This window comes from Pholis gunnellus (assembly GCF_910591455.1).
Source record: "Pholis gunnellus genome assembly, chromosome: 16".
Classification (NCBI taxonomy): Eukaryota; Metazoa; Chordata; class Actinopteri; order Perciformes; family Pholidae; genus Pholis; species Pholis gunnellus.
The window spans coordinates 13,162,205-13,184,820 of record NC_136543.1 but is presented as its reverse complement, the minus strand read 5'-3'; the positions used below and the strand labels follow the sequence as shown (position 1 = coordinate 13,184,820).

Below are 22,616 nucleotides of genomic sequence, written 5' to 3'. Positions count from 1 at the left end.
AACAAAAGTAGAAACAAACAAACAGGTGATGAGTTTGTGTCTAACAATTAACAGAAGCATAAAGTATGTCTTCATGAAGCTCAGTGATTGAAATAAAATATCGTCTCACGTACACTAAAGTGCCCTAACACACCGAGTCCACAGTTGGCCGTCCATGTTGCCTGAAGCTTAATGAAATGCATTGGCTCTAGAACAGCTCAGCATATTTATTTGACATCAGAAGAATTTGGTCTGACTGGTTGTAGTGAGTCACAGTGAGTCAGTAGTTTCAGCCAACATGTTACATGTGGTTAACTGGATCCTGTGCACATGGTTGCGTCATTTCAGAAAGTTGTATCATCGCAGTTTTGTCTTTGTGTCCATTCGTTAATGTCAACTCAGTTACCAGACCTTCAGTGATAAGCAGATTCTTATTATTACAACACATTCTGTACACTAACCAGTGCGAATTATCCACTCTGTCTTCAATGCTATGTGAGAGTTAATAGTAGTAAAAAAAAACAACGTAATGAAATGTAGGTTATGTTGTTACAATTTCATAAATAGCATGTCCGTGGAAATAAGAAGGGGACTGATGTTAAGCACTGGGTCACGGCCTGTTTTAGACATAATCTCTATTTGACCACAGGCTCGATGCTTCTCTGTGGCTGCAGTGGTCAAAGCCGAAGTGAGCTGCATTCTTCTATAATAGCAGAGCAGTATACTAAAACAGCTTACGACTCTTATAACTTCAACCGACACTTTGATTAACCTCCGTTTGGAGGCAACTCTTCAGACGGCAAGACAATGTCTCTTGTGTCAGTTCACAGGAGCTTTCAACCCCCTGAGAGTGTGACATCAGCAGGAAGACATGCATTTTGAAGAACAAAGAAGCTCCCAGGCCCTCTAGATTGACACAGTGGGCGTGAGTCAGTCTTTGCACATTTCTTAGTCGGAGGCACGCAAGTAAACACTCACACGTGCTGTGATATCCAAACACTGACTCTCTCCTCCCTCACTCCTCCTGCCCCTCTCTCGCCTTCTCTCGGCTCACCCCTCTTTGTCCTCCAGGTCCCGGCCGCTGTAGTCAAAGAAGATGTTGCCGTCTTCGGCCAGAGCTCTCTCCATCACCCGGATGCTGCAGTCGAAGAAACTCTGAAACTCAGAAGAGTGCAGGATCTGCTGCCTCTCCTCCTCTGTCAGTTCCCGCAGAACTGGAAATGAGCCTGGAGAAAGGAACATACTAAATACACACGCCTGTGAACGTGCATACACTGTGCACAGTGCACCCACAGGACACCTGGGTTTACAACAGTTACTCTCCTTATTGATTAATCCAACAAATATTTTTGTTCTATAAAATGTCAGTGAACAATGCTCATCATACTACAAACTCAGTCCAAATCCCAAAGATATTACATTTATTATAGTTATAAGACAAAGAAAGGCAGCAAATACTCCTAACTTAGAAGCTGCAAGTTAGGAAAGTTTGGCATTTTGGCTTTTTTTAGGCTAAACCCTCTTATTTGTATTATTTACCTATATTAACTAACAAGTTATAATGCATTTGAATATGACATTTCAAATCAAGAGAATACAAGTATTCTTTTTTTTTTTTATGTCACCTGCAGAATATAGTTATGTTTTTGTTCTCTCAACCTTTCTCTCAATTACTGTCCAAGAGCTCTAAACTGAGAAGTGTCTATTTATTCGATTCAACTGACATTTGTGACATTTGTGACGACCCGACCCGTCCTGTGTCTCTGCTCTGTCTGGCATGTTCACCTGGGCTGCTGAGCCAACAAAGGCCAGTTCAGTCTGTCTCACTCTCTCTCTTCTGGTTTGGTTGCTTTGCGTTGTGTTTTGTTTTAGCGTGCATTTGTTTTACCTTCACAACATATTTTTTTTGTACTCATTCTGGCACTGATGTACTGTTTGGTCACATCTCATTATTTTAGTTTTGTCAATTACATTATTTAATAAATCGTTTCATGTCTGACACTTTTATTACTGACAAAAGTACAGATACCTCGCTGTATCTTGTCGTACTGTACGCAGTAATTGTCATATTTACATCTGCACAACAAAAACAAAAAAAAGTACATCACGTGTTCCCAATGTCAGATTAACATTCACTTCATCTCTATCAAAACCAGAATCCCATCCAGGACATAATAAACTACAAACAGCTCCTAATGCATCTTTTCTAATAAAACACTACAGCAAGAACTTCATAAACAAGAGAAAAACAAAGCCCTCTGAGCACGACGCCTCCCTTTGAACGTAATGGCTGCACAGCACGGCGTCGGGTTTTTGAAGTCACTGTCCCCAAGCGCACATGCAATTTTACACTCACAAGCATGCACAGACACACATATATCGACCTTTACCCTGCCTCTTGACTTTGATCCCCCCCATCCCTTTGTATTTCTTACGAGTTGTCAGAAAAGACCCAGTGAATCGAGTGGCAGAGATCAAAGGCCAGACCTTCTAATAGGCCAGGATGGAGAGGAGACGGATGACTGTGTGTTTATGAGTGCGTGTGTGCATACATCTGTCTATGTGTGTGTGTGTGTGTTTGAGTCACATTCAGTACAGTCACAGCTGTGTTTATGCGTGTGTGTCTGAATATGAATATGTCTATCAATCTGTGTGTCCATCAAATGTGGTGTTTTTAACCCACCTAAGCTCTTTTCTCCATATTTTACCACATGAACCATCCACAGACACACTTCTCCACTCCTCTCCACTTTGAAGTGTGGTCGGGGGGGGGGGGGTCAAATGACAGGTTTTTAATCAGTGCTGACCCCTACATGCCATGGAGCTGATATGCTGGACCCGCCTTAACCCCCACCGTAACCTACCCACATCCCTCCATCTGATACACCCACTGACTGGCTGAGGGTGTCACACACAAGTGACCGTGGTTCGTGACAGTTTGACCAGCAACATGTGAGAAGTCGAGGGAAGAAAGAGACTGGAGGATAAAGAATGGGAAGTTTTGTGTTTGCAGTAATTGGGAGTACAACTGCTCCATAAAGTATTTCCATGCCGGAGGAAAGTTACACCTGAATTATTGAGGCGATAAAGAATCACTAAAATCATAACAGCTGATCGTTTGAACTCTCCCATCATCCATCAATCCTTTTGTACCTTCTTTGTTTTCCCTGTTGTCATCGTCATCCTGCTGCTCAGACTCGGGGCCTGGCTTCACCTCCGTCATCTCTTCATCCTCCTCTTCCTCCTCCACTGAAAGAGAGTTTAAAAAAAAAGAAAGAGAGAGAGAGACAGAGAGCACTCATGTTAATCAACAGCTGTTCCAATTTTCTTCGACCTCCCGCCGTGTACTGCCTTCCCCCCCTTCTTAGCAAAATAATCATTGCCAGACATGCACCGGTACACCTGACTAACTAACATTTGGTCCAAATGGGTTTCATTTACAGACACACGCACTCACTTCTTTTTTTGAAAACACAAAAAGGAAAGAGTTGATATCACTGCTGCTTATGTATCTTAAGTATACACAGTCTTGGGAAAAGAAATCCAACAGGAAACAAGGCCGTGCCCAAATCCGTGTTGTAGTTGTAGCATGTGTTCACATGGTCTGCATGTGTGGACATTGTGCACGCAAATTACACACACACATACACGCACACACACAGCAGGAAATGTCAGAGTTGTGTGAGCTCTCCTCTTTTTATTCCACCTTTGACCCCAAGCAAAAAGATCCACTGATGTGTGTGGGTGTGTGTAAAAGGGGATTCCCTCTGCATTCCCTCCAATCAGGCTCTGCAATTACGCTTGCCTTTTCAGGATTTATTGTAAGTGTGTGCCGTGTGTGTGTGCGTGCGTGTGTTTGGAAGGGGGTGGGGTTCAAGTATGAAGGGTTACTGTCAACATAGGCACCTGCTTGTCAGCTACTGCGCCCCCAACGAGCCCCACACCCCTCGGGCTATGTGTTGGTAACCCTTGCCAACCTCTCCTCCCCTTTTCTGCCGCTCCCTCCCTCCGAAACAGATGCTGAGAGTCGGGGGGCCTCTCAGAAGACCTCTTAACACTCTGACACCGTGACCAGACACCTGTGGTCTGCCAACACACACGCTACACACATATACACTCTCTCTCTCTCTCTCTCTCTCTCTCTCTCTCTCTCAAACACACACACCCGGGGCCCTCGCCTGCAGTGCCAGGGGTGGCGAGGGGTTAACTGGCGCAGGGTCAAGCTGACAACAGTCGCTCAGTCCAGCGGGAGGAAGTGACTACATCACACCCTCAGACGTGTCATGTCTCTCTCTCTCTCTCTCTCGCTCGCTCTCGCTCTCATACACACATGTCGGGGTGTGTTTAACTCAGCTGGAGTATGGCCCGGGGCACTGTTAAAACCACTTGCTCAAGAGCCGCTCTTGCACCGGATGAACTGTCCATTCATCACTTGAAGTCGCTTAAGCTTTTGATGAACTCACTGCTGCAACTTTAAAAAGGTACAAATGCGATTATAATTGGTGGAGCACTTTAGCAATTTTTTAGCAATTGCAATAATTTCTGGCATTATTTTATTGATTATTTAAGGGTTCCCAGTACATCATTTTCTCTCTCTCTCTCTCACTCTCTCTGTCCTTGTTTTCTTTTCTTTTTCACTCCTACATTAAAGTTTTTGATTTATGACTTTCCTTTTCATGCTGTGTGTATATAATAAATGACTAAGCTAAATCAAACACACGGCGGTGAGGCTGAGTCCAAGTCGGTGGTTAACAGTCAGCTGTAGAGATCCAAACACCAGTGACCCACCAGTATGGAGGGGAGGCCAGAGAGGACCAGACAGGCAGACTGCCAGACTAGCTCCATGTCTGAGCTGCCAAAACAGACAAGCAAACAGGAAAACCCTTCTATCGGGATCCTTTTGTCTCTGCCGCCATGCTTCAGTTTGTGAAGCTTTATTTCTCTCGAATGCTTTTTGTTGTTGTTGCCATGTATCATCCTCATCACATTTCCCCTCCACGAACTGCTGTCATTACTCAGCAAAGGCTTCGGGATGTGAAACAGAAATCTGGATCCTGCTAACCAGCGTTGGGGAAGACACATAACAAACTTCTATTCTTTTTATTCTTGACCTTACGTGACCGGTCCGTTGGTTGGAATGTGTGGTGATGGGGATGGGAGGAGCGTGAGTAGAGGAGAGAGACCACATTGAGGAGCGGTCAAATTGTCAACCCCCGGGACCACAGGACGCTGGAGCAAGGCAGCGTGATTCATGGCCTATGGGTTACCTCACCGAGGGGAGACGGTCCAATTCCTCTATGAAGATACTGCTGATGTCGTTGCCAGCAGCCATGCATCAAGTTGTTCTGTCAAAGAGTCCCGCACCAAAAATATCCAGACTATTTCCTTCAAATGGAAATTTTCAGAGATACATTTCTATGTATGCAAGTATAGCAAAACCATATACTGCGGTAAATGATACTGGAAAGTAGGACTCATGGGTTGAAAATAATAATATGAAACTTTATGTAAAATGTACACACAAACACACACACACACAGAGGCACAACAGGGTTTCCTGTTGAGTTGCAAAAGAAGCAGGGAGGATAAATCAAAAAGAGACAATCTTCCACAGTTTGAGTGTGTCTGCCTGCTACCCTGTAAGTATCTGCACACTTCTTGTTTCCACCTCTTTCCAGGTACGGGTTTCCATCTCTTTCCACCTGCCGCTTAATACCGCTCCTCACTGCAGGACAACAGGTTAACTGGTATCCTCCCCCTCGCCGCAGACGGGGGTCCACCTTGATGAAACTCCGCTTGGGGGCTCCCGTTTTGGCCGGCTACACACCCGGGGTAATGATATCCTCGGTAGCCCGGGACCGCCGCATCTGGCTGCCTCAATCTTCCCCTGGCTGCTTACTCATGCTGACCGTGCCCAGTCAATTCAGCACAACCCAGCAGGTATGTAGACACAGATTCACAGTGTGGAGAACACAAACACAAGTACACACACACACACACAAATGTGTAAAAGTGTTTGTAAATGCATATGCTCACACACACACACATACACATACAGAGGCATGTGCGAGAATGTCTGAATTTGTGAAATTGTTTGGAAGCAGAGAAATGTTATTCACTGCAAGAAAGGATGGAAGTAACAACATAGCCTTTCATATACTCTGTCAGTCTCTTCATAAGTACTATGCTAGAAACGGGCCAATATGCAGTCAGTTAGGTGAACAGTGAAATACAAACTGCTGCTCTGTTCATACACCCTTTCTGCATTGCATTACAAATATACAGCAGAATCATGTGCTGGTACTGTATGAAAATATTTTTTAAAAAAAGCTTATGATATTCTGAAATTATGCTGGTTTTCCTGCACAGAGTTCTTCCAAAGCTAGATCACTCTTAGCCCTCTCAGACTGACAGGAAGGAGTTAACTAGCTACTGTATTGAGCCTAATTAACACTTTGTTGTCATGTTTTCTGTGCATGACGCCCTTTTTCTGCTTTTATGAACCAACAGAAGAGTGAAACAGTTCAAGCAAGAGTAATAGGCTGATCCGTTTGTGGAATAAAGTCAACGTAGTCTTAATGAAGGCTGATACACCGCTGAGCGTTTCATTAGCTTAAACATCTTGTATTATTTCACAGTAGGCAGCTACTATCGAGCATGTGGTGAGAAGTTTTCAAGATATCCCGACAGCGTGTAAAAGATGTACACACTGTCTTCTGCTCCCCTTCGGCTGGTACATGAAGCACAATGGCCTGGTGTGTCACGGCAATAATGTGTTAGCATGTGTTCTGTTTGGTAAGGATCAAAGCGTTCGCTAACCTTTTACTCTGAACCCAATCCACAGTAAGTGCTAGTGTGTTGAAATGTGTTAGCGCATGCTTGGAGCGATTGGCATAGTTATCAAAGAGCTGCGGGTGTGTGTGTGTAAGTGTGTGTGTGTGCGTGTAGAAGGGAGGATGAGACCAGGCCCCGATTTTGTCATTGACTACATTATGGGGGGCAGAGCCGCAGACTTGTCATAGCAGTATGGAGGTGACTGCTAAACTGAGTGACGCACAATCAAAGTTGACAGAACTCATCATTTTTTATAGATCTCTATTGTGTTAATCACAAAGAAAGAGAGATACTGATATGATAGAGAAGAGGCGGCAGAAACAGGAAGAGGGACACAAAAGAGAAATCCAGCAGGACTTTGGGGGATCCCACGCGCTGGGAATAACCCTACAACATTATATACGCATTCATATGGGGACACACACACACACGCACACACACACACACAGAGTTCGCAGGGGTTCTTGGAGGTTGGCTGCTGGGCCGACCACAACAAGCACTATGCAGAGGAGTAGGAGGCTGACATGACTTGAAAGGCTGCTCTAATGTGGCCCTGGCACGACACACAGACACACACACGCACACACACACACAGACAGAAGCTATGCATCTACTTCACTGAAAACAGCTCGTGTTGTTAGAGACACACATGACACACACACACACGCTACATCCACTTCACCTCTCCATATATTACAAATGACCCGAGGCTTCCGGGGAATTTTCTCACTTTAATTCGTCCCACCTCCAGTAATGTAATCCTTGTTATCTAAGTACCGAAAAAAGATTTATTCAACCGCAATGATTTTATACGACTGATGTAATGATATAGGTCACAAATACAAATGATGCAAATCTAAGATAAATTAAATGTGATATGACAAGCCTATGGGGAAATGTGTCTTGCTACACAGGACATTATTTTTGACACAAAAGATACCGAACTATCGGATAATTCTGTACAAATCTAGAGCACACAGTCACTCTCTCTACACTAAACGCATACACTGTAACACTGGGAATACATTTCTTTGGCTCTTATCAAACCGTATAGGTTCTCATTTAGCTCAGTGAGTTGTGTCTTTTTTGCTGTCTTGCTGGTGTTAACGCAGACATAACTTGTAAATGAAGTGATCTCATTAACTGAAACACTACTTTCGTCATACCGCCTGTCTTGTCCAATGCGTGGAGGACATTTCCTATAAAAGACACCTGAGGGATTGCTTCGCCGCGTATAAAGATGCCATTAGGATTAGGAGTCGTGATTACCCCGTGGCTGGATACCTTAGTGAGCGTCACAATACTAATGAGTCCTTATTGTGCGTAGAGGGAAACTTGAACTTTGGTCATGGGGAAAACAGAATCCAGAATCCTGGATCCTGAAACTATGGATCCATCGACCGGATGTGTTATAGTTTCCTGTTCTCCATGAAGATATAGACTTCCTGTTTTTTGTATTTGTCTTTTTTCCTCTATGTATAGACTTCCCTGTTTTTCTTACAGCCAATGTTAAAACCTGTACGGTTACCTATCGCCCAACAATGATGTAAGTAAAACAACCTTTTCTGTGTATTCTCATCTCATGGTATTTCTTGTTTTCAGAAATTTCAATTTATTTCACCCTTCATGTCATTATCATATTGTCATGTGATTTCCTTTAACATTGTTGGCTTTTTAATGATTTAGCCACGACAATAAAAGGCTTTTTAATATCTCCTTCCTCATTGTTACTTGTCCTAAGATTTTGGAGTGCCTGCATGCCTCCCCGTTTTATTTTTAGTCTTTTGATTTTTCAGCTATATGGAACAAGTTCATGTCCCATTTTGAATACAGACTCAGAGATTAAAATAAGCACTGCTCTACCTTATGTCTCCTGCTTTAGACCAGCCATTCTCTTTGTAAGTACCCACTCACAAGTGTCTTAGTGAACCGTCTGGACAACCTGAGACAGATCAATAGGTTTTTGTTAATACTCAACTTCTGAACCCAGTGAAACACTGCCAACATTTTAGGGACCTCCGTTAGACCGGTTGGACAGCAAATTGATGGGTTGGAGTCAGTCTTGCAGTAAAGTCGAAAAGATCATTTGCCGAGAGGTGAGAGGCCAAGAATCTCGCTGATGTGTAGATGGTCAGGACACACAGGACAGATTGTAGAGAAGAGTGCAACAAAATGGCATCAACTGATCCCACAGTTGAAACTTCTTGCTCGTAAACTGTATTCCCAAGACACAACACCACTTTTACAAAGTCAGTTTGTTAACTATATTTTCCCCTCGAGTGTTTCAGGATCTTATTTAGATAGAAGAAAGAAAAAATGCAGAAAATACGCACTAAACCCTTTCACTTCAATTTGTTAATTGTATTCAGGTTTTTTTTTTTTGTTGCCTTTCCATTTGTTTTTAATAGAAAATAATGCTTAAAATTCATGATGGTTCATCAAGTCATGATTACCACAGTAGGGGTAAAAGTATTCGCCACACACACACACACACACACACACACACACACACACACATTAGCAGCAAGACCTGATGTAAAACTGGTGAGGCTAAAACCCGCAGGATGATTTAGATTAATTTATCTCTTCACCGCACTTCCTCAAGTGATCAAACATTGTGTATTGTGTGAGTGTGTGTTCATGTCTCTGTACACACGAGTCTACACCGTATGCACACATGCATGCCCTCACATAATCAGCATTCGTTAATGCAGCCCATTTAGGTCTTTGGGAGTCTGAGGCCAACCCTGCTGTGTGCTGTGGGCGCCGTCAGAGTAGATTCTCTCCCCATTTCCTTCGCTCTTTCAGCCCCCCCCCCCTTCTCCGTTTCACCCCCTCTCTCTTTCTAGCAGTGCCACCCAGGCTTGGCCTCGACCCAGACCCACATCTTTAAGACGAGCCATCATGCCACGCCACGCCATGCTCTGAGCCCGGCCGCAAGACCCTGATTAAAACCCATGACTTCAAACTTTCCAAACTGTCAAGAACCCAGTGAGAGAGAGAGAGAGAGAGAGAGAGAGAGAGAGAGAGAGAGAGAGAGAGAGAGACCAACAGAAAGAAGAAAAAAAAACGACATAAAATCACCGCCGTGGCATCGACTCACTTTCAACGCGTCATCTGAGCTGGGATTTGTGTCACTCAGAAATAAGGCTATGTGTGTGCGTGTGTGTGTGTGTCTGTGTGTGTTTGTCAGTGTGTGTGGCTCGGATGGTGATTGGAGGTCTGTGTTTACCACTTGGATGGAGACGGTGTTTCATTTTGTTTTAACGAGGGACGGACGGACAGATGGGACCAACAGCTTTTACAGGCCTGCTAGAGGTTGACGCTTGAGGTTGAATCCCTCTGGATTGTACTAAAATAGACAAAAGTATTCACAGCAAGTCAGCAACACTGTCAAATAAATACACACACACCGATATTCTGAGTCAAAGAAAGCAATTTCATGGAATTTTTCTTAATCCAATTAAGACTTTAAAAGCCAACACATTTAATTGTAAAACAGTGAATTCATATTACCATAATTTCATTCAAGCTGATACTCGTTTCTAATAAAAAATCTCTGACGCTGGCTGGGGAGACTTTGAGGGAGGCCTCAAGTATATGTGCCAAGAGTGCTCCCTGCTGTAGAGCTGCAGAATAGCATGTCACACGGCAGCCAAACACAAAACCAGCATGGTTATCACATTCAATCAACTGTCAAGCTATAAACTGTGATAATAATCTGGAAATGTAAAGTTTAATTCAAAAAGGAAAAAAGTGAATGCCTGTTACATTTGATTACCAGGGCTGACTGAAGAACAATTGAAAACAAACGTCTGTAGTTTGAACCTAGATTTATTTTGACTTGATTTGAATAATATTCTTAATTGACCGCCTGAGTTAAAAGGTTTGGTTTGTTAAACGGCGCCATTTTTTTTTAAAAACTGAGAGTATAACACAGTCAAACAAAGGGTTAACTAACATCAAACTGAAACAACTAAAGTGAAGCAGGGCTATGAGCTCCAGGCTAGCTGTGGCAGTGAACCGCTACCCTCTCAAATGAAAATCCCTGGAGAGTGGAAGGGATCTCGGAGTACAAGTGAGACCACCCAGGCAAACGTTGTTTTACACACGTTAAAAGAAACTGCAACAAGGAGGGGGAAGGGTGGGGCACACATGTCAAGAAGTCAAGTTCGACGAAATGCAAAAAAGAAAAAAAAAGAAACAGAAAAATGGGACACATGAAACGGTATTCCTTCTCATCTAAAGCCCTCATCAGATGGCAAATATTATTCTGGATGATGGCCATTTTGCCAAAGAGAGAGAGAAAGCCAGAGGGAGGGAGATGAAGAAGGGGTTCATGTACCTTATTATACGGTGGTCATGGGGGAACATTGCAATCATCTGTGACTCACTTGGCATACCTTACGCACTGCGAAAAGACATTATTTCTCTCTAATATCGAGAGTTTTTTCTGGGTTTTCACCGCCGTGGCCGTTTTGACAGAAACCGCTTGGGACCCTGCATCAATTTCGGGAGTGAAACAAGAGTGAAGGCTGTGCCCTTTTGGAGGGCGATGCCGATGAAAGACGAACTCAGTGGAGTTGTTTCACGAGGAGAGAAAGTGAGAAGCGTTGGCCGATTATGTGTGATTGCAGGAAAGACGAGAGGAGATCATGATAGGAAAACCCAAGTCAGATCTGAAGCATGGGTTTGTGTGTGAACATGCACGGACAGCACGTTCACAGTTGGTTTAAACAGTTTTCCTACAAGCTGCTCCCTCAAGGCAATAACTCCATAAAAAGACAACTCTAAAATGTACTTTCAGTAGAACAGATTCAAAGTAAAACAAATTTAGTACATTATATTCGAGACCACTGGGTCCATTCACTGTGGTTATTCCCAATTTGCCTTGAATTTTTCCTTGAAAAAACACACAGACACACACACACACACACTCTCTCTGGTCTGTTCCCGTCTGTTGTAGCCGCCTGGCTGGAACAACAAGAATGTATGAGACAAGCACTTCCATATGTGCCTCTATATACACACATACACACACACACACACACACACACACACACATATATATGCATATATATATATGTGCACATACATATAAATACCTAACCATGCAAAGCACACACTCATGCAACCACATTCCTCCTTGAAGACTGCCCACAAACCCCTCAATCATGTCGGTTTCGTACAGACTGGGAGTGTGTTGCATTCACTGCTCGTGTTTGAATGCATCGTGCAAACTACAGACGCGGGATAAATTGACTGACCTGTGAGCCTCAGCCGCTGCTCAATACGGTAATACTTTCCCACCTGATGATGTCTTGTAGGAGAAACAAAACAGCTACAATCAAGCATTGCTTTACAAACCTTTAAAACCCTAAAAGGGTTTGTTGCACAATGTCAGAGGATGTCAGAAATAGATATTTTAAAGGTTTACTTTAAGTTGGTAACTAGGACGGGCAATATGGTCGAAATACATATCACAATTTTATGGTTTTTCTCAGTCGCTTTGGTACATTTCTGAGATCAAAACTACTTGGAACAAAATGTAAACGCTTTGGCACATTAATGTAAATGCTGATGTACAATTGTCTGCTGATTCCTACATTGTTAATTGCTTGTCATGTTGTTTAAAATGTATTACACTGGTTCTCTGTTGAATACTCCTAAAAACATCTACATTGCATAAGTCATTACATGCTAAATGGTTGAAATAGTTGCCATAATCTGTCAAGCACGTTTCATATAGATTTCTATTAGATTGGTTTTCTAAATGTGTCCTGAATTGATGAATTGCTCTCAGGTGAATCTCTACTTTCACTAATAAAGAGGAATGTCTGCAGCCACCAATGAGCAACCAGCTCTCATACAGCAATATGAATATCTTTCCAATGTTAATACATACATGAATGCAAAATCATGTTTAAAAAACAACAGATTTTCCTGTTATGCACCCCCGTCGGATGAAATCCTGACGGACATTTTGTGTTCAACTGTTGATAAATACCTACAAGTTCATGACCTGATGAACCATATTGAATATATTTAGAAATTTGTGAAAAAATAAACAAAAGTAAACACTCTAATTGGACCAATGTGCTGCCAATGGTCAGGATCATTTCATAAATGTGTCGTTTGGTTTCTTAACTGCTCCATTATGGGATTATGTAGAGTTTAGCTGACGTTTGCGTGTGTGTGTGTGTGTGTGTGTGTGTGTGTGTGTGTGTGTGCGTGTGTGTGCGTGTGTGTGTGTGTGTGTGTGTGCGCGCGGATGCTTTGCTAGTGCACGTGTGCTCCTGTGTACATTTCTGGTGGTGTGTGCGTGCTTGTTTATTCCAGTGTTTGTTGGTCTGCACATGTGTGTTTATATTTATGAATCTGTATGTGTGCGAGTACACTCACAAAAATAATGTGTGCGTCTTTTCAGATTAGTGCTTGGAAAATGGGTTTTCTCTTGCAATTAGAGGCCATTACCAGTTCACCACATGTCAAAAGAAAGCCACTTATTGCAGTAAATATACTTAAGGAGTGAATTACTGACCAACTATATACTCAAGCTGTACAGACCCTGAAAACTAATGGGCCAGAAAATACTAGAGGAGGAGGAGGGGGGGGGGGGGGGGGGGGGGGGGGGGGGAGAGTCATTCACACATCATTTTGCATACAGATGCATGTACTTTAACAGCACACACTCCTGACCCCGTGAACTTTTAACCATAGGAATTGGGGTTTTCACAGTTGCAACATCAAATCGTACCCAAACACACTCAGAGTTGTATTTCTGAAGGCCCACTTGTGGTTCACAAACAATTACTGCTGTAATATCATAACTGCTGCAACGTCTCTCAGTGGCCTCCGCTGCTTCTCTCCTATTTGTTTCTCTCTTGTTCCTCCTTAAACTCTGTTCATTCTCCAATGACCAAAGAGTTCTCCTCGTCTTTAACGTTCCCTCTTACTCCCTTCCCTTCATTTCTCTCTGTTTTTCTTTCGGCTACCTTTACCACTGAGACCTATTACGGATCTTTTAAGGCTCCACTGAGCGAAACCAATTTACCACAAACTGGGTCAGGCTCCACTAATGCCAACCTGCACACATGTATACGTGCACAAGCACATGCACAGAATGCCTGCAATCACCTTGACCTTTCCTGCTCTTGCCAACATCTCATGTAAACGCACACACACACACACTGACACACACACACACACACACACTTGATAGTTATCTCCAGATTGGGATCAGTAGAAAGTAAAAGAGTGTTTTTTTTTTGTCAGAGTCTGACATTCACTGCGTTCATGGCCAAGAGGGATTGGCCAGTCCAGAGGAGGGATGCAGGGAGAAACAAAGAGAGGCCGTAAGGTTGCCCACATTTTGCTGAAAATATGTGAAATCTCAGCACCTCCTCCCACGTGTAGAGTTTAAAACTTGGCTCCACAAAATATTGTCAGATCGGAGTAAAATGGAGGTGGAACATTTCAAGTGCTGTGGTTAAATAACAGTGACGAGAAAGGGTTCACAGTCTCAGTGAAACTCCTGAAATACTTCAACGGTGTCAGTGTTCAACAGTGATAATTACGTGTTGTATTTAAAAACCCAAGTACAAAATATAGCACAATTTACATTTTGCAAAGACAAAATTTAACCTAGTGAGGGCGGCGATCCCAGCTGACATTACTGTCTCTAAGAGGCTGAACCGGGCTCGGTGTTCATGGCATGCTAGCTTGACGGGAAGGCGGCTAAATAACGGCCCAAAGTTTGGCTAAATTTAGGCCCAGGGAAAAACGTGCATGGCCATTTTCAAATGGGTCCCTTGACCTGTCAACTCAAGATATGTGAATGAATATGTGAATATGTTAACTTTATGTTAATCCCATGCGGTTCTGGGTAAAAAAAGTAGTATAAATAAATGTGTTATTTTCGCCTATTTTTAAAATGGTTATGGTTTTTGCAACACTGAGCTCCCCAAACAGTGTTGGAAATTCATAACTTGGGTATGACTGAAAGGTCGAGACTCTTGTGGATCCAGTGAGCCTGATTCATGTGTGATGATGTTCGTCCCCTCAGTAGACATTTCACCCAATGTGACCATTTTTTGATATTTTAAATCTGACCTCACTGGATAAAATGACCTGTTGTGACCTGAAGGATAAGCACAGCCTCATGAAAGTACAACTGCTGCTACTTCCAACCACAAAAAAAGACACCTAGGGCATTTTTCTAAGGGGCTTCCTCGAGGCCTTAATGCCTTAATCATTTTTTATCCATTTTCGAGTGGAAAAATAGTCACATTTTGCACCAAATCTGTGTAACAAACGGTATCGACACCCAAAAATTGCTACAACAACTTATGAGGCATACAGTAAGTGAGCATGGGAACAGAAATTATACTTCTATCATAATGTTGTAAGCCCTTTTAGGCTTTCCCAGTTTACATATTATATTCTGTTTTGGGTGAAAAGCACATAGTCACATCGCGCATATTCAAAATACAACCACTTCTCTTTCTCGAGTCGATGTCAACATGGTTAGGCACAAGATGCAGGCATGAAACACCAGCTATCCAACACACACTTTGCTTGACCTTAGTGAGTTAGGTCACTATCACACATTATCCCTTACTTTATTTCCCTGCTATGTCCTCAGACAAAGCGTCCGTCCCTCGCGACAAGCGCGTCCATTCATACCCATTAGGACAGCAGTAAATAGCTGGAGCCAACCGTGACTGGGGGCTAATCCGATTGCCTCTCACAATGGACGCTCGGGACAGACCGATCAGCGAGCAGCCAATGGGGAGAGAGGAACACACATAGACGGCTACACACCACGATTGTAGGAAGGCAGTCGGACACGGAAATGAAAAGCCACATCATTAACTGGTTTAAATGAGAGTCACACACACAAACTCCATGAGAGCTTTAAAACACAAAACATTCTACATTAACAACCATCTAGTAGATTCAGGCCCTACTGAATGAATGCAACACGTGACCTTTAAAAACACAATAGATAGATAGGATACCATTTATTTTATAAATACTAATCATTTTCTGGATTTTCTCTTTTTTAGTTTGGGGAGGTCCACTACAGTCCAACCCAGGACCAGTTTGCTAACCTTGAGACATGCTGAATCACTGTTAAAATGACCCTTAAAAAACAACACACTACCACTATTTAACACATGTGCGGAGGTTCAAAAACAGATATGCAAACAACTAGAGGTCCCTCCACAGAGATTTGTACAGCCCCAAGACACACCACCATCATTAAGACAACAGACTTACTCTTCCGTTCATTCCTCCAGAGCAGCCAGCTGGCTTTCTCCCCCCACTAAATCTCTCTTCTCTATAGATATATAATATATGTTTAACATAACACAGAGGTAGCATTAGTTGCTTTACGGAACAGTTCCAGATCAGGCCCTGAGGGCAGAGAGGAAAGGGAGGAAAAGAGAGGAGAAGAGAGACTAAGAATGTTTAAGAAAGAAATGCAGACGGCATTCTGTGTAAGCAGCCAAACTGTACAAGAAAAGGGTGATTAGGGGATTACGGTGGTTCTTCGTTACTTGCATTATTTAGATTAGGCCATAGGATGAATCATTTTAAAGTAAGGTTGACTTTGTTAGAATATGGTATTAATATAAATAGTAGAGTTTGTGTCCGATAAATAAGAAAAGAGTGAAATGAATCAACTTTTTGCATACCACTTCTCAGACTACACCACACAGCGTGACCCTCACCATGTCAGGTCAAATCAGAGCAGAGCCTTTGACTAAACATATGCATGTGAAAACCACCAGGAGCTTAAAGGTGAGCTTACCGGCTCTCTTAGCTCAGAGCTACATGCACACTTATGACCTATAAAGTTTTACATATGAAACACACACACACACACTCAACACATGCCTGTTTTTGAAGCTCCAAGAGACTGTTATGTTGAATTCTAAAGGGGACGCGGGTGTCCAACCTTGCAGTAAGTTTTCAGTAGCATGTCATTAAATATGGATCGTTTTGCATCCTTTAACAAATCCACTAAAGATTAGCATCCAATAGTTTTAAGTACCGACAGTTATAAATAACTTCTAGGCAGAATGAGTATTTTCTGTATCGACTTCTAGAAAAATAATCTCTCTCGATCGTCACTTATAGACCACTAGACAATAAGATTTAATAGAAATGGCATACATCGTTACACGTTATAAATGTGTGCAATTACGCACACAACCTGTAGCTGCAACCTGAGAAATGAGGTGTGTGTGGTGTGCATGTTGGGCTCAGTAATCAACAAAAGGAACTGGCCTGAACAAACATACAGCCAGAAGTGCAGGCAGGTGCTCCCATCAGCCTCCTTTCCTCTTTCTCCAGACACACAAGCTTTGTGGTAGTTTGCAAAAGGGTCTCCTCAGGCCAAGGTCACCTCCCTGTAGACCACCACAGCTCTGCTCTGGCTTCCAGATGTTCTCAGACTCACATACACACACACACACACAAGTTGTATTATTTGTGTGTGTTGGTTTGCCGCTGCTTTTAGTGACAGTATACTGCCTTCGACAACAGGAGTTCTTGTACGAGCAGACTTTTGAAAGAAAGTTAAAAGCTTGGTTCCGAATGTGGTGTGTGTGTGCACGTGAGTGTGTGTGTGTGTGTGTGTGTGTGTGTGTGTGTGTGTATGTGTAAGTGAGTCAGTGCCTGTGCACTTGTTGAATAAATGAATCTATTCCTGGGTCTGTCAAGGAAATGGGGGGAGTTGAGGCGTGCCATGGATGCTGATCACTACAGATGTGTGTGTGTGGGGGTGTGTGTGTGTGTGTGTGTGTGTGTGTGTGTGTGTGTGTGTGGTGATTTGCTGGTGGAGGAGGGCCGTGGAATCCACACCAGACCATCTATTATAATGACAGGAAGCAGGAAGTACAACCCCTTCACAGTCACATGGCGGCCAGCTGTCTTGACAACAAAAAGAGGGACGATAGAGAAGATGATAGGGAGAGTGTGTGTGTGTGTGTGTGTGTGTGTGTGTGTGTGTGCGTGTGTGTGTGTGTGTTCATGTTCATGTCTGACAGTCAGTTTGGATGGAGTATTTGTGTGTGCATTCCTACACGTGAAGATGAATGGAATATCTGCATTTCAAATAAAAGCAAAGGCTTGAAGCTCAATTGAACTGCGGCTGCCATCCATCCAAATCTCCATCGTCCTCCTGCTCCAACACAAAGCTACTCAAATCTATATGCCTTGAATTTACAACCACCAACGTTATGCCAAATCCAGTGGAGGATTAACCTCAATTTACATCATATGGATGCGTTTAGTAACTGCAGCTCGGCCACACATGCGCACGCCCACTTGCAGAGTCACAAATATGCACATATACATTTCCATGTATGCACGCATAACCTCACACGCAAACTCACTCACACACACACACACACACACATGGGCTCACGTTTTCTTGTGGGAATTATGTCGGAATGAATGACAGCTGTTCCTATTCAAGAATACCAAACTGTCCATAATGGTAAGGAATACGTAAAACACACAAATGTACATCTTTGTGTGTATACAACACACACACACACACACACACACACACACACACACACACACACACACACACAGCATAGCAGGCAGGAATCCTCTTGGGTGACTTTCATCTGTCAGGCTTTAAATTACTCCAGGTTTACAGGCTGTGAACTGGCTAAATGAAGGAGTATCACATTCAACCACACAACGACGACAATCATTGCAACCTGAGACCTTCTGTTGCCTCTTGTGAACCTTGTTGCCCCGTGGACCCTCGAATCTTTTAGACCATGATATGGAGTGTCAAGAGAAGTCACTCATGCACACACACACACACACACACACACACAAATCCTCACCTTCAGACAGGTGGGCGGTGAGTGGCGTCTGTGTCTCCTTGCAGTAAGCGACCACCTCCTTGGGAAGGAAGTCTACCTGTGTGATCTTACAGGCTCCCAGCCTCTGCATCCTGCGCCTGGGAAACAGAGACAAGGCGTTCCCGTTAGCACGGTTATATCGTGCACACACCGACTCTCTCCCAATTTGCATTTGTTTTAAGGTTTAAAGCAATGAATAACATGCAGAGCCTTTTTGTCTGTAGCAATCACTATCTCGATCTTCAGAAGATCGCGTCATTAGAGCGGTTTACCCTTTTCAAATGGAATGTTACATTTTGTCTATTGGGCTATTGAGTGCCATGCAGTGCCAAAGTAAGGTGTATTTGCAGCATCCATTTTTTTTTTTTTTGGTCAGACAGCAAACTAGAGGAGAGAAGGAAGATGTACCCGAGCTCAGAATCAGCCTGCAGCTGCAGCACAGAGGGGTCTGTGTCCCACTGCAGCGTCCTGATGTCACCAACAGGGGGAGCAAGAGAGGACATGCATGTTTACAAACAGACACGTTAGAACAAACACACAGAGACATTGGCACGCGTGTCAGCGGGCCCGCGCCCGACACACATTGCCACATGGATGCACATACACACTCACCCGCGGACCACTTATCTAGGGAACAGCTTAACACGGGGATTCCCATCGAATTTCATGCAAAGATGGCACTGTTAATGGAAAAATGTTTAGATAAGTGGACGTCGCGTGGGAGGGGGGGGCGATACATTAGGGAGACATTGTATTTCATTATGCTTTAATGTGTTTATTGAAAAGATCTCCGCTCTTCTCTCGTGATAGATGTCTTGGTGTTCTGCCAGGAATCCATAAGTTGAAAATACTGAAACATTTATGGACAGAGAACGAGGAAGGTCAAAATGATTCCGTTGTTTTCGGTGGGAAAACCATTTCACTTTTTAAACGCTGGAAAGCTCTGCAGAAATCTTTGTTTGGATTTTTGTTTTACGCCTCTACTACGGCATCCAATTTTAGCGACTTGAGCATGACATCAGTCCACATTTGTGTGACATTCTGTGTCTTGATGTTTCATCATCATGCAAACTTGTGACAAATGATGCATGAAAGCCATGGAAAACGTTTCCAGCGACGTGATTTCCATCTCACTCCTGCAGCACAACATGCATCATCTATGAACTGTCCCAAGTTCCAGCGTGTGAAAATCAAATTCAAACGCATTCATAACGAGTTAGCCTGCTCGATATATATACGTGACGATACCCTTTGCCGTGCACCATCAATGAGTTTACCAAACATTGGGGACATTGCTGAGCTCATTCAGTGCATTCGCATCGCTTATCCGCAGAAACACATATTCCTTTAGTTTGGGGGAGGTAGGAAGAGGTAGTAGGGAAATCAAGCAACAACTGCAACCGATAGAGTTTAACAGTAACTTGGATGAAGTCCACCAACTGTGAAGGGATAATGCTTCCAACATCCCCGCACTCTCTGATGATACCTTTTAGGGCCAGTGAACATGCCCGTCAGACCCTCGGCTTGTGCCACACAGCGCAGAGGTGAGAGTGGCAAGGCATTGCTTTACACTGACAGACCGGCTGTTTTGCAGTAACAGCAATGACACTTTAAGCAGCAGATTGTCAACTCTGTGAAGGCTGAAGTGACTTCTGTGGCTCAACTCGTGCAAACAGAAATCCTTTGAGCTGGTATTGAGGGAGACAGTCGGGTTTGCAGACGGGAAGTCGCCGGAGGAGACTGGAGGAACGAGGGAATAGAGTGGCACTGTGCTGTTTGCAGCTTAAATATCATGATGGGAACACGTCGCGGAGACCACTTACAACACTGCGGGTGCCTCTCTGTGTTCACGCGAGGGTAAAGTCAGCTGAAGAAAGGGAGGGGAGGGGGGAGGGGGAGGGGGAGGGGGGATTCCTGGGTTTGACGTGAAAATGCTTACCTTGAGCTCTGTGCTTGGGACTTGTTTTTAGAGAAACCTGACCTAAGAAGGGACACACACACATACACAGCCACAAATGGAGAAGCTAACAATGTCATGCCATCATCACGGGTGGATTTGGGGGAGAAAGGAAAAATAAATCATAGCACTAACTCACCGCTTTGTAAAATCCAATTTGTAAAAGCTAAAAAGAAACAAAAAATCGTACATAAGATTATTTATTTTCTGCTAGGAACTGTATTGAGCTCCAACAACCTTCTAATCCCCAATTCCACCCCTGGCCACACCGGAACAACACGTCACCGATGACCCCTGAGGGCATCACTCACACACCTCTACGATCAGCTGCCATAAGAAAGCAAATGGAAAAGCGCTTGATGACCACTTGCTTCTTCACCAGAGCAGCCGTGTGCAGAACTTAAAAGGTAAATAGTCGCTCCACTGGTCTGGTGCCTTATGTGTGTATAAGCTTATGAATAAACACAGGAGCATGTATGACACATGAGCTAGTAAGCACTGTGGATGCACCTTACAGGGCAAAAAGGGAAGCGCTTACAATTTGTCACTTGTGCTACTTTACAGCAAACTTATGGTTCATGCTCGTTAGGCTCCATATTCAAAATATATTCCATTTACTGGCTCACCGAGGCTGCTTTCTGAGAGTTCACCAATGTGGTATAACATGTGTGAATCGGCGTCTCTCAGTATTTTCAAACTCCCTTCGTAGGAATGACTACAGCTGAGAATGACATCAAACTTGACTTCTCGAGACAAGCCATGAGAAGCAACAGCCTGCACACAGTGGTCATCAAAAACACCGGATGGCGTGACAGGCGACGGATACCACACATTGAAAACCTAAGAGGGCACCACAACCTCACCACCGGGGACACCCATCCTTACCTAAACCTGTCGTGCCATTGACAAGAAAAGAAACGGAATATGCGTCAAAGGTGACAATGTGCCCAAAGCAACTCCACATTATCATCATTTTTTTGTATTTGTTTTTTTCAAGTGTGATATATATGTCTTTCACATCTTTAACGTTTCTTTAATGAGACTCATACTCAACAGAGACTTCTGACACTGAACACCTGAAGTGTGTGATTTTTGGCCTACCTGCCTGCTGCCGCTGCTGCTCCTCCATCGGTGGAATCCTGGCTCCCCGTCTCACTGGGTGTGCTCACTGATTTGGAGGGTGACACAGGGGTCGGGACTAAATAATGAAGAAAACATGAATCTAACATTAAAGGCTGCAAAGAATGGACTGCTCAAAGGAAATTGGATGAATTGCAACAAAGTAAAAACCAGTGATGGACAAATAAAAGAAATGTTCAAAAAAAAAAGAAAGGAGAGGAAAGGCAGAGCATCAAACGCATTGTTGATTTAAGGTGACATATTTGTACTTCTTCTGAAGACGCATTATAAATAACTTAAGCTAATAACAGGCATAGCAGTGACCCAGTTTTGAGGTGTTGGTCTATCAGATTTGTGCACAATTAAAGGGAAGATATGAATTCATTTCTCAATCACATTTCAGTGGAGAATTAGCATTCATGTTTAGACACCATATTACAAGATATGATACACTCAAGGTACGCAGCGGGAGAGGGAATGATGTTAAATGGAGTTGACACACCAGAGTAATCATATTCATCAGTGCACCCACAATGCACACAGAAAATAATAGAATCAATTTAGAGTAAGAGACAGTGTTATCTGATCAAACCGGATCATATATTGTGTGTTCCTAATACGATACCAATAGTACAATAAAACAACAATGGTAACAACAAACTAGGCAGAATTAGACACATGATAGGTTGCTGGTTGCATCTTAGGTCTGCTCAAGGTCTGCTTGGTGAGTCTGATCATTAAACGGTTCATCTGAGATTTATTGGGCTGTAATTAATGAGGTTTAGTGTAGTTTCAGAAGCACCAAGGTAACTTTTACTGGAGTTATTGTGACAATT

At 43.3% G+C, this 22,616-nt stretch overlaps 1 protein-coding gene across 1 annotated transcript in view; it reads right to left on the bottom strand.

The window, feature by feature from the left end:
* The window catches only part of dync1i1a (dynein cytoplasmic 1 intermediate chain 1a), a gene marked incomplete at both ends in the record, with an annotated part of 46,757 nt that overhangs the window by 23,597 nt on the left and 544 nt on the right, over positions 1 to 22,616 (bottom strand). The window contains 6 exons of the mRNA XM_079176026.1: positions 1,034 to 1,205; positions 3,133 to 3,228; positions 18,687 to 18,802; positions 19,113 to 19,172; positions 20,644 to 20,685; positions 21,763 to 21,859. Coding sequence (XP_079032152.1) covers positions 1,034 to 1,205; positions 3,133 to 3,228; positions 18,687 to 18,802; positions 19,113 to 19,172; positions 20,644 to 20,685; positions 21,763 to 21,859 — 583 coding nt within the window. The remainder of the gene's footprint in view (positions 1 to 1,033; positions 1,206 to 3,132; positions 3,229 to 18,686; positions 18,803 to 19,112; positions 19,173 to 20,643; positions 20,686 to 21,762; positions 21,860 to 22,616) is intronic.